Source organism: Meleagris gallopavo, chromosome 6 (assembly GCF_000146605.3).
Source record: "Meleagris gallopavo isolate NT-WF06-2002-E0010 breed Aviagen turkey brand Nicholas breeding stock chromosome 6, Turkey_5.1, whole genome shotgun sequence".
NCBI classification, from domain to species: Eukaryota; Metazoa; Chordata; class Aves; order Galliformes; family Phasianidae; genus Meleagris; species Meleagris gallopavo.
Window position 1 is genome coordinate 5347422 of NC_015016.2, and position 13088 is coordinate 5360509.

General features: G+C 45.9%; 2 protein-coding genes across 5 annotated transcripts in view; both read left to right on the forward strand.

The window, feature by feature from the left end:
• LOC100543777 (sodium channel protein type 5 subunit alpha-like) overlaps window positions 1-13088 on the forward strand; it is a 589192-nt gene that overhangs the window by 376920 nt on the left and 199184 nt on the right. The window lies entirely within an intron of this gene.
• HTR5A (5-hydroxytryptamine receptor 5A) lies at window positions 33-3919 on the forward strand. The gene is made up of 2 exons (XM_010712354.1): window positions 33-770; window positions 1332-3919. The coding sequence occupies exons 1-2, from the start codon at window positions 33-35 to the stop codon at window positions 1662-1664; spliced, it is 1071 nt and encodes a 356-aa protein (XP_010710656.1). The 3' UTR covers window positions 1665-3919.

Below are 13088 nucleotides of genomic sequence, written 5' to 3' on the forward strand. Positions count from 1 at the left end.
CACCGAGGAGTCCCGGTGCCCAGCGCGGTGGCATGGACCGCCAGCTCAACATCAGCTGCCTCGGCGGTGCGACGCCGGATGCCAGTAACCGGAGCGGGTCATCCGGCGGGCTGGAGGGCGGCAGGGCACAGCTCTCCGTCTTCAGCGTGCTTGTCCTCACCCTCCTGGCCATGCTGGTGGTGGCCACTTTCCTGTGGAACGGCTTGGTCCTGGCCACCATCTTCCGCGTGCGCACGTTTCATCGGGTGCCTCACAACCTGGTGGCATCCATGGCCATCTCCGACGTGATGGTGGCGGCCCTCGTCATGCCCCTGAGCTTGGTGCACGAGTTATCGGGGCGGCGGTGGAGGCTGGGTCGCTCGCTTTGTCAAGTATGGATCTCCTTCGACGTTCTGTGCTGCACTGCCAGCATCTGGAACGTCACTGCCATCGCCCTCGACCGCTACTGGTCCATCACCCGGCACCTGGAGTACACGCTGCGCACCCGGCGCCGAATCTCCAACATCATGATCGTGCTCATCTGGGCGCTCTCCGCCTTCATCTCCCTGGCCCCGCTGCTCTTTGGCTGGGGAGAGACTTACTCAGAGGACAGTGAGGAGTGCCAGGTAAGCCAGGAACCTTCCTACACCATCTTCTCCACCTTCGGGGCCTTCTACCTGCCCCTGTGTGTGGTGCTGTTTGTCTACTGGAAGATCTACAGGGCAGCCAAGTTTCGCATCGGATCTCGGAAGAGCAACTCCATCACCCCCGTCTCACCAGAAGCCCTGGAGGTAAGTCACCTGGCTTGCATTTTGCTCTAGGGAGCTCTTAGGAGCAACAGGGCTGAGCTGCACCCAGGGTGTGAAGGAATGGGATCCCAACACAGCTGGGAGGATCAGCTGGTGAGCAAATGGGATTTGAGAAGGGTCTGGATTTACCCACGCAGAACCTTACTGGGTTGTGTCAGTTGATCCTGAGAATGGTGATTGTGCACTGTAAAGGTTTCTTGAGGGGAAAGAAGGAGAAGTATTTTAACTGTCCCACCTTCCTTATTAAGAACTCTTGATGTGTTTGGAAAAAGCAAGACTTGTGTGTATGGCATGTGGTTGTGTGCCTCTTTTACTGATCCGATCATAAGCAGGGAAATAATCTTCTGTGATATGTGAGCAATTCTATGCACGCATATGTCCCTATTGGCTCAGGTCACCCACGAGAGGGTCACAGCCCCAGCCTCACTCCAGCCTGAGTGTGACGTAGATGGCTTGCATTTCCCTGTGCCTTGGCTGCATACCCACTGTGCAGGATCAGCCGGCTGAGATGCATACAGTGTGACTTGTGTTTGTCTTTGGCAGATAAAGGAAGCTGCCCAGCAGCCACAGATGGTCTTCACTGTCCGGCACGCCACGGTTACGTTCCAGACAGACGGAGACACGTGGAGAGAGCAGAAGGAGAGGAGAGCTGCCCTCATGGTGGGCATCCTCATTGGAGTCTTCGTGCTCTGCTGGATTCCCTTCTTCATCACGGAGCTCATCAGCCCACTCTGCTCCTGCGACATCCCGCCCGTTTGGAAGAGTATTTTTCTATGGCTAGGCTATTCCAATTCCTTTTTTAATCCCCTCATTTACACTGCTTTCAACAAAAACTACAACAATGCCTTCCGGAACCTATTCTTTAGACAGCACTGAGAAAGAGAAGCTTTCTCTGCTCCAGGAGGCTATTCGCAGCTCTCAGTGAAACCTAACAAACTCCTGAGGAAGCTGAGAACCACAAACACTGCGGTGATGCTAAGGATGCATCCCCATGGGTACGTCCCAGCAATGGTCCCCGTTCCTATGCAGTTGCTATTTTTCATGAAGCAGCATGCAAAGGTTTCTCTGGCTAGCAGCAAAGAGTTCTGCCTCCAGTGCCCCACTGCTTTCCTCCTCCCTTCACAGTGATGCTCTTGGGACATCGAGGTGGCAATGATGGCTTCTGGGAAAGGTTCCTGTTTGAAACTCTGCCCACTGCTGGTCTCCTGGAGCATTCATCAGCTTTGTCCCATGTGCAAAGCTGGGAACCTTCAGTGCCAGGGCAGTTGGTGACTATGGATGAAACTTGATGTTCCTGGCTTGGTTGAACAGACAGTCATAGCTTTCACTGGTAGAGATTGTCAAGTGTTTGTATTTGAGAGATAATGTCCTCGTTGAAGGGTTAAAAGCAGAGTCCCAACTACAATGCCCTTTTTCACATCAACAACAGATTGTGCTATTTGCTATTCTGTTCCATGCAGCAGGTTTTTAAAAAAATATATTTATTGTGAAAGCTTAGTGCATGGTATACACTGGAATGAGAAATAATGCATGAGAAATTCACCTGCCTCATTGCCTAACTGATAAGCATCTGCTTCAGACTTTTACTTTCCAAAACCCCAGGCCTTCCTGGGCTGTGAATGTTGAACTGTGTCCGTGTTTGCCATTCTAAATCACAGATGTATTTTGAGCAGATGTGGGGCAGGTTTCCTGTCGTTGCAGGGGATACAAGGTGTGTATTTCAGATTTCCCATCAATGTGGAGCCGTGTATTTGTATTTATGAGTGTGGTTCAGGTTCACTTGAGTCAAAGCAAAGACCCCATTTAATTTCCATGGACACTGGACTGCAGACACAAGGCAGTTAATGATGGGCATAGTTTCATTCTGAAAGCAGAACCAACCCATAGATGTGCTCTGCTGTGAGGCCCAGACTTTAATAATTCTTCTACCCCTCTACGGTTATTCTACCTGCTTGCTCTGTGGCCTCCCTGCCTTCCCTTGTTGCCCACATTGTTGTTGACATTTCACTACTGGAATTAGAATTATGCACTTTGTACTGTGCTGCTGAAAGACTGACAGACCTCCAGATAAAGAACAGCATTATTTTTAACCATCACTACTTTAGGGGCAGCCCTTGAAATCAGATTGGAACTGGAATGACATGATTTGGTGTCAGATCTTTCAAGAAGAAGAGATAAAAGGGAAAAATGTCTATAAATCATGGGAAAGTTCCCTCGTGATGGATAGGATTAGTTCTTATCCTTAGTGGATCATGAGACATCAGAAGTTAAAATTGTCACTGGTCCTTTAAACCAGTCAAAAATCCTGTTAGAATTGTTAAGGAAAAAAAAGCCCTTTTTCTTTTCACATTTTGAGACAGATACAAATGGAAGCAGAGCTCAAGGTGCTACCAAGCCTTGGAGCCCTTTCAGGGCCAAACATCCATCAGGAGTGACACAGATGCAGCTGATCTGCCTCCAAGCAAGAGGAGAGATAAGGTGGCCCTTGAGATCCTTTTCAACGCTACTTTATAAAAGTCTGTTCAAAATATTAGGTAAAACCTTACCCTCACTGAAGGCAGTGGACAACTTCTCAATGAATTCAAGTGAATTGGTGTTTTACCCAGTGTCTTGTCTTGTAAAACCATAGCTTTAATGTTAATTAATTCAAGAAGATGGGCAGAATGAAAACAATCTTCTAATTCCCTGAAATAGTCCTTGCTCTGCACTAAGCAGGGACCAACCTCCCCACAGCTAGTAAAAGGCTATTTCATTTCTTTATTACATGAGGTAAGGGTGATCTCTCGGGTGTATCAAAAATTGTGATAAACTCTTGAGCTGCTGTTCTTGTGAAGGTATAAAAGTTACACTGCTTTCTCTGGACAGCTCATCACCAATGCAGAGTTGCACTTCTGGGGAACTTAAGTGCTTTTGTTGTGTGAAGGGCTGTTCATCCAGAAATGAGCTGGAAAAATACTTCTTTATCCAACCATATTCAGCTGAGGTAGTGGGACATACACAGTCATTTTTGGCAAAGCCTGTAAGCAGAGGATGGACTATTTGCTTTGTCTGAACAACACTCCTCCAAAATACAATCCACAGACTTCTAAAACTATCACAGAATCATAGAATTGTTTGAGTTGGAAGTGACCCTTAAAGGCCATCTAATCCAACTGCCTGCAATGAACAGGGACATCTACAGCTTATCAGATGCTCAGAGCCCCGTCCAGCCTTACCTTGAGTGTTTCCAAGGACAGGGAATCCTCTGTATCTCAGGGCAACCTGTGCCAGTGCTTCACTACCCTTATTGTAAAAATCTTCTTCCTTATATCCAATCTAAATCTCTTCTCTATTTGTTTGAAACCATTTCCCCTTGTTCTATCACCACAGACCCTGCTAAAGAGTCTGTCCCCTTCTTTCTTACTCCCCTTTTCTTTCTCCCCTTTAGATACTGACAGGCTGCTCTCAGGTCTCCCCAGAGCCTTCTCCAGGCTGCACAGTCCCAGCTCTCTCAGCCTGTCCTCATAGGAGAGGTTTTCCATCCCTTGGGTTATTTCTGTGGCCCTCCTCTGGACATGTCCAACAGGTCCATGTCTCTCCTGTGCTGAGGACTCCACATCTGGATGCAGTACCCCAAGTGAAGCATGTCAGATCTTCCTTAGGTCTGAAACACAAGAAATAACTTCTGAGCTAAATACTGACAGGTAAACATTACTCCAAATATATGATGCTAAATGCTTAGATGCCTATCTCTCTGGTATCTTCCTGCTTACATCAATTTTTAATTGTTAGGCCACCATGGCAACAATTTCAGCAGAGAAGCATGGACTATTTGGGAAGTTGGACGTTATCCCACTGTTTTAACAAAAACCATCATGTTTACACAACCTCATGTCTGGGCTGCGTCCGTCCCCATTTTAATTTGCTATTGGATGAGAAGTTCAGAATCTTTGTCATTCTTGCAGTGGGATTCTTGCACAGGCCATGGAATAAACTGCACATAGTTATGGACATAGTTGTGGGTAGTTCAATGTCCTGGTGCAAACTGCATCCACATCTATATGACAACCCACATCCCATACAATCCTTACTGATCTTCTGCAAATAGCAGCTTCCAGCTGGTCCTGAGTCTTGTTCCTCTGGTTCTGCACATAATTAGTGGCTCCATTATGGGCCAATTCCTCCAGCTTGAGGCTTAAGACCATTGGCTTTTCTTCTAAATACCATTCCTGCAATGTAATGTGCTAACACAAGAAAAATATCAGTATTTCAGAGACTGTGCTGAAGATTCACATCAAAACATGCGGCTGTGATCAGAGCATGTGAAGGAGCATAAAGAAGTCTGGACTTCTGATCCCAGCTCTGAGGCTTTTCACAAAAAGCTATTCAGATACATGTGCTGAGCAGGCTCCTGGGGACCCAGACCATGTTTAAAGACATACATAACCCCAGCTTCAAAGGATATGTCTTGTACCTTCTTGTTCCCATTTATTAAACAGAGTCAGTGGTGTGAAGAGATCTACCTTGCTGACGGTTTGTGGGGATTAATTAGCAAATGTTTATCATGTACTGGGATGTGGAACACTCTGCTTTGAATGCCAAGCTGCATTGAAAATTGGGCTCCTATTTAATTTCTCAGAAGAACTTTATTACCCATTATTATTGACTTTCCTATGCAATTTTAATAGCTGTATAATACTTCCAGAAAAGATTTAACTAACCTTCTACACCTCCGATTAATTCATTTCCCTCTTGGTGCCCTGACAGCTCGACAAACATCTGCATGGAGCTGTTGGATGCAGCAGCCATGCAGTGCTGCGTGCTGCCTGCTCAACGTGCCTCTGGTCGAGGTCCAGGGAGCAGCGGCTCTCCAGGCAGCATACTGCCCCATTTCTGGATATTTTAGGGAAAGGACATAAAAGAACTCCATTGAATTAAATGGCAGCTGGCTGAGCACCTTCCCGCTGCGCTCCTCAATGAAGGCAGGCGCTCAGGGATGCGCACCGATCCCACACAGCCAGGTGACTTCACTTTCCATTAACTCACCTGGATTTTTCCTAAAGATTACCTCTGAGAGCTGCAGCCTTTAAACTGGTGCTGACAGCTCAGACCGGTGGGTTCATGGAAGTAAAGTTGCGGACAATTAAGGAAATGTCAGCTGACAAAGGTAATTAATGGCTCTTAGTTCCAGCAGTCACTGAGGTGAGGTGCAACTGACAAAGTGTCAAAGTGATTGTTGTAAAGTAGTGATTTGAGCTGCTTTGTGCATGAGGGGGCACGTCACCATCTTCCCCTTGTATCCATTACTGTACCCACAGAACAGGCAGCAGACACACAGGGATCATAACATGGGTGCCACAAATGCTCCATGTGGAGCAGTGGGTTAAAACACCTCTGACAAGATCTATGTCCCCACTGCAATATGTTGAACATCACCAACCTGCCAGAATAGGCCTTGACTTTAAAGGAGGTGGCCAAAGAGCTATTTAAATTTGTTGTTTTCACTAACACCTGAGTGCAGAGGACTGGATGAGAGCTGAAGTTGTGCCGGTGCTTTAAAAGGGCAGATGGAGAGAGCCAAGTATTCATAAGGCTAATACTGTTACTGATTTACAGCTGGAAATTGATCCTTGGCAAAAATGTGGAATAGCTGATAAAGGACTCAATGAATAAAAAATTACAAGAAATAAATATAATTAAAATAAATCACATTGATGTCTTTCTTGGACTGCAACACGTGGTTCATTGCAAATGGTGATATTAAGTATTCATCCCTTGGTAATGAACCTGGCTTGGTGACACTCAATACTTCCATGAAAAAGTGAAGAAGAAATCAATGTGTGGTTCAAACCGCCCAATATTTGCTAATTGCTCATAGATTGGAAAAGGTGTAAATATGACCTCACTTGTACTGGAAAATGAGGCTGAAAGTCAGTCAGGGGCAATACAGAAGAAGCTGAACAGGTTGATCTGTTCAGAACATATAGGTATATTTACTGCCTGTGCATGGTCCGCATCCAGGAATGGATTTTAAGCTGGCTGCTGCAGGGGAGGCTGCAATTTCAGTTCATTGGATCTCAGTGCTTCTCCTGCATGCAGCCAGAATCAGCTGTGCAGCCCCAGTGCAACTTCCCATGCTGGACAAGTCCAAGGCTTCCCCTAACCACCCCAAAAGTGAGACAGATGGGCCCTTTCTCCACATCCCCTAGTCACCACTGTAGTTCCTCAGCCTGACCAGCACCTCCATCAGTGGGAGAAGCAGCTCTGCAATGCCCATGTGAGGCTGCGAGCATCTCTGAGAGGTTTGCTCTGGAAATGAAGGGAAACATTTCTTTATCTGCTGCACCCCTGACTGCAGGATAACAATTCCCCAGCCCCTTTGTTGGAGATGGAATGTTTACTGCATCACTTGGGCATACGTCCTGCCCAGTCCCTGAGCTGGCTGCGAAAGGTGGAAATCTCTGTCATCAAAGTAACCTGCTGGTCAGATGGATGGGAGGGGAAGGAAGAAGAGAAGCTCTGGACATCAGCGAGCCTTTCACACATGGACCGTCTGGAACAAACAGAGCTATTTCCACCCCAGAAGAGCTTGCAGCACATAGACTTTCATGAAAATTAATATAATCACCCCATGATGCCCTCATGGAGCCTTCTATCCTGCCCTATAGATTCCCCATGCTCTATGCCAGCCAGTCTTAAAGGGGAAAAGCAGAGCCCTGCACCAAGCTGATGGTCACGTCGTGCCACGCTTTAGATGCAGACCTGCTTTCAAAAGTGGAGAGAACAATTGTGATGCAATGCCAGTTTCAGATCTTCCAGTGAGCACAGAGCATATGGAGCCCCTCACGCGGTGTCAGGAGGCGCAGGGCTGTAATTTTTCTCTCTCCTCAGCTGCTCACCCACTGCCAACGACTGCAGGTGCATTAAGGCAGGGTGCTCATGCTTGGGGTGAATATTAAACAGGCAGGAGGGGAGCAGCAGATGTGAAGTGCGAGGCAGCGCTGGCACAGGGGATTGCTCAATATCTAGAATGGGAGTGGAGAAGGAAACCGCAAGTTTGCAGTGTAAAATTATTCAGATTTTTGGAGGGTTTTTAAGAGGAGGCAGAGGCAGCACATAGCCATGCTGCTTTGCTTCCCACTGTTTAGCAGCACAGACGTCGGCATTAAGGGGAATTCATAGCACATTACCCTGGCTGATGCCTTTGGGCGACTTCATACGGTGTTAATAGTGGCCAACCAAAACGAAAATCAAGGCTATTTCTTATTGAAGTGAACATTTAGGCCTCCAGACAAGGTTATAAGCAGCACAAAGCCTTGAAATTCCTTCGGAGACCCCAGCATAGTTGGTATTTGAATGCAGAACACAGCAAATAACTCTTGAACAAAACCTATTTGACAGCAGATCCACCGTTGCTCCTCACACCAGCTCCCACCCTCTGTGCTGTCACTGTATTTCCACGTGTCTCCAAGGCAGCAGTTACCCACCTGCAGGGAGCCTGTTTCTTCCAGGAACAAAATGAAATATCTCATCTGCACCTCTGCTAGCACTGCTGTGGCATTTGTTCCTTTTGGGACACCCTCATAGAGTGGCTCACACCCCCTGTGGTAGTGTATAGGGATGACATGGCAAGGTTTTGGGAGTGGGGAGCTGCCCCACATCAGAGACAGCTCTGGATGCCCAAAAGTGCTGGGTAGAACTGAGCCACGGAGGGGCAGACTGTCCCCCTGCACCCACGGGCACCATACAAAGCAGATCTCTACGTGCAGCCATGGAGGAGCCCGTGGTGCAGCAGTGGAGGAGGTACGGCCCATGGAGATCCCTCATAGGAGCAGGAGTCTGGCTGAAGCTGCAGCCCATGGAGAGGGGCTGCTGTGGGGCAGGAGGGCTGGGGGAACTGCCACCCACAGAGACCTATGGAGCAGTTCCTGAAAGATGGGCCTCATAGTACAGCGCCATGTTGGAGCAGTTCCTCTGCGCCCAGCTCAGCTCAGTGAGGTCAGGAGCTGAGTGCTCTCAGATCCGCTGGAGGTGGCAGCGCAGGGCAAGGAGAGACTGATTAGTTTTAATTTCCTCCCAAAGAGCAATATCTCCTCTATTGTTCCCAGACGTGGTCCTTGGAGACAGCAAGATATTTAGGCTTCTTTTATCTGAAAGGTAATGAAGCACCCCAATAACCTGATGACCCACGCCTCAGCACTGAGGCTGAAAGCAAAGTACAACAAGTATGCTGTAGCTGTGTGGGATGCTGAGAAATGAGCAGTGTGTTCAAGGTGTTTAGCACTTGGATGCTTGACTTTGTGCAAATACTTTCCTTTCTTCCTCTCTACTACTCTTAAAGCAGCCCTCTGGACAACATCAAACCCCCTGGCCTAAGCAGTCAGCACTGTATGTCTGAATACACCCAGGAAAATGCCCTTTCCAGGCACAGTGATCAGCCCACGTGCACCAGAAAACATCACCCCAAGTGCATAATTTTCCTACAAAACATACATTGCACAAATGGATACACACAGTGTTTCGTTTTGTTTTTCTTTCTCCTGTCTAGGAAGACTCTTTGTGCAAACGTATGAAGGACAAAAATCTCTCTCAGTATAAAAAGCCTCTCTCTGATCAAGGATAAAAGGAAAGGCAAGCCAAAGGGAAGCTGATTTTCACTCAGGAACATTCTGCTAGCTTGTTGCATTTATCTGTTGCATAAATTGATGTGATTTATAGAGATAAAACATTTCATGAACTTTTTCCAGAGGTGATTAGCAAAAAGTTTTGGCAATTGCTGTGATCACTCAGAACAAAATGCTCTTCACTATGCACAAAGGGCTGATGCTGTAGATAGGCTGCTATAGACAGCTCAGAAACAAGACCAGAAGGTGAAGACCATGGCCATCACCGAGTGGTATTTTCTGGAGCATCTCATTGCCTAACTCTCCATTCAAAAGGAGTGAGGTATTGTTAAAAAGAGAAGTTTTTGCCCTGAACATGAAAGAAGCATACAGACACCAGCTCACATTTAAACATTAAATATGAAGACTTTCATAGGGAGGAGAGATTAATTTCACCCGGGGTACAAATTAATTTAAAACCTAGAGAAGTACAGAAAATTAATTTACATTTTTTTTTCTCTTTGATGATTGGACAAATCTAGGAGTCTGGTAGAGTTTCTCCCCCATTCTCTTCTCTCTTTTGGTTCTTTTCTCACACATTAAAAAAGGAGAGATGTAGAAGGTCAGTTTTGGCCCACGTGCCAAAGAAACAATTGGTGTGTGGGCTGTGAAAAACAATTTATGCCACTGTACCATGGTTGCTGATCATGTGTGAACCTGGCTTTTCTTTCTCTGGGGCCTCTCAGACTTCCAAAGAAACTTGTCCTCCTCAAATGGGCCACTTCTCCAAATCATGCAGCTGGCAACATCTGTCACCACAGTTGTGTTGTGGAAGTAATAGGACAGCAGCCACTACAGCAGTTTGTGGTACCCAGGGTTATCCTTTACCACTGTTTAACCCTTCTGGCTTCCGTGTGTGGTTTTATTTTAGGGAAATATTTTAACTGAGGTGCTCTGAGTCTTAGGTTCTTTTGTCACAGCTTGGACAGGTCTTACTGGAATGTTCAGCGATGTTACCAAAATTCAGATGCTCACTTCTGCAGCTATGTTGCTGAGCTGAAATTAGGAACTCATGACCTTCCAATTGTTTTGGTAATTTACTTCTTACTATAACACCAATCATTTTGCACAGTTAAGGTATAAGCCCTCGTAGACTATGATTTCTGGCATTACGCCCAACCTCTTTAAAATATGGATGCAGCATTTGTCACTGTTCAATCCACTGAAGCCTGAGCTGGTTTTTAAGGAGTGAATATATATGTGCATATATACAGTGATAAGTATGTATCATATATACTGTAACCTGGCCAGGAGAACCACTAAAGCAGGAGTGAAGATGGCAGCCATACTCTATCCTGTCTGTGCCACCTTAGCTTTCACAATTCAGAGGGATTCTGGACGAGGCCACCATCAATCCTCTTTCAATGGGACAATCCACTAAAGGTCCCTGTTTGCTATCTGTAAACTCACTGTTTTTTTGTAGTAGTGCATATGCTCTCAAATGTAATTGCATTGTAGAATCACTGAATAGCTTGGGAAGGAACAGACCTTGAAGCTCATCCTGTTACACCCCCTGCAATGGGCAGGGACACTTTTCATCAGACCAGGTTGCTCACAGCCCCATCCAGGCTGGCTTTGAGAACGTCCAGGGATGGAGCATCCATAGGCAGCCTGTGCCAGTGCCTCATCTCCCCTTGATGGTTGGTGTCTTGTTTGAGCAGCTGGCTAAAAAACAAAGCATCTTTGGTGTTTCAAATTCTATTCTGAGCAAAGAAGCCAATCCTTGTAAGTCATTTGCAAAGCTGAATTCTTCATTTCCTATTCTATAACCTGCAGAATTCACTATAATTTTCAGTGGCTCATTACTGCAGAGCTAGAATTGGTTGGTTTTAGTCTAATCCTGTTGAAAATACCTGAATGAAAGTTTTGTTTGTGGTTGTGTTTATTTGTGTTGTTTTGTTGTTTTTTTTTTAAGTCTTCAGTGTTAGACTAACAGGACTGAAAATCTTGCAGGGACAAGCAAGTCATTTTGACTGCAATATGACAGATAACTTTATTTATTCACATTCATACTCTCTACTGCAATTAAATCTATTGTTCCAATGTCTGATTGTGTGTGGGAACTACGGATATATCTTGTACTCTGACTTCCAGTATTCTTGGAATTAATGAAAACTTTTTTTTAATAGAGTGAAAATGTTTATTGTCTCCTTTTTGTTATTGCCTTCAGGGATCATCTGGAGAATTCTTGTAGCTACATGTCTCACAAGTATTTAAAGGAGAAAAGATACAAAAGCCTCTTTTTTCCCTTCCTTTCATTCCTTCAGAAAAAAAAATAGCACAAGTTACGTGGAATCTGTTTGGTAGTGTGTGGGTGCATTATGTGGATGTCAAACTCACCACGGGGAAGCTAATGAAGAGAGAAGAGTTCTGCTTATAACTTAAACATCTCTTCCAGTTGGTCATTTGATTGGCATTTCTGGGAAAAGCCAAGCTTCATCGCCTCTTTGCCAGCAGTTTTTTTCGGTCTTGTGGCACCTCAGTGCTGCTGCCTGAAGGGAGTGATAACTCCGATAGCCAGGAAGAACACCAAGAACATCTCAGGCATGAGAAAGCACTCTGTAAAGTGAGCTTTATGCAATATAAAGGCTACTGGCCATTCTTTGTAAGTGAGAACTTAAATGTCCAAAGGCAAAAATATTGATGCTTTTTCAAGTGATGGCTCCTGCGGTTTCAACAGGAAATCATTCTTTTGCTGTGGAGAATTAAAGTAAATACAAGATTGGCAACTGCAGCTGTTAGACACGTTTTTGAGTTTGGAGGCAATGGAGCTGGTTGAAGTTCCAAGAACCTGCAGTCTTCTGTCAAAAGTGTTCATCCTGAAAATACTCAAGAGCTTACTCCTTTCTGTCCTCCATAGGCAGTGCAAATAAGGCTCACATGTAACATTGATTTCTTGTCAATTCTTCTATTGTCATCAAGGTTCACATGAACTCTTCTTTTCTGCTCCATCCCTCACCCTCATCCCTCCCAAAGACTTGTCATCTCTGCTGCACCGAGCCCTGAAGAAGACAGAAGACAGTGTGGATGTTGCCTTTAATCTGTGCACATTCACCATCTCATTTACTCTTTCACTACTTGTCATACGATCCTTCCTGCAAAAGGGCTGTGATTCCAGCTGGGGCATTGTGGTGCTCCTATGATGCAGGTACAAAAGGATTTACAAGAGGTGCATACTGAGAAGAGAGTAGGAGGGTGGAAACCTCTTGTGCTCAGACAATCTTGTATCTTTTTTATCTTTCTTTTTCTCCTACTCCACAGGCTGTTCTGGGGTCATCACTCTGCATGTTGTTCTGTGTATTCTTTTTGAACCTACTTATCTGAAATGCCTTCAAAAATGAAAAAAGAAGAGTGAGCTGGAATAGAAGAGGGATCTGTGAAGGTTGCCAAGGACTTTTCCTGGAGGCATGATTCGATGAGAACACGTGGGAGTTGGTCTGTGTCCATCCAAGCAGCCTCGGGGACAGTGGGCAAATGCCAGTTTATGGGATGAAAATCTCCATGGGTGGATGGCCCGGCGTGGTCACCCACCCAGCCACCCACCCCCAGACAGGTGGCCCTCCCATATGATCACAGCAAATGGTAGAAAACCGGTGAGATCCTTGATGCGGTGCTGTACTGGTCTTCTTTGGAACCAGCTCCTGGCTGCAAACCCCAA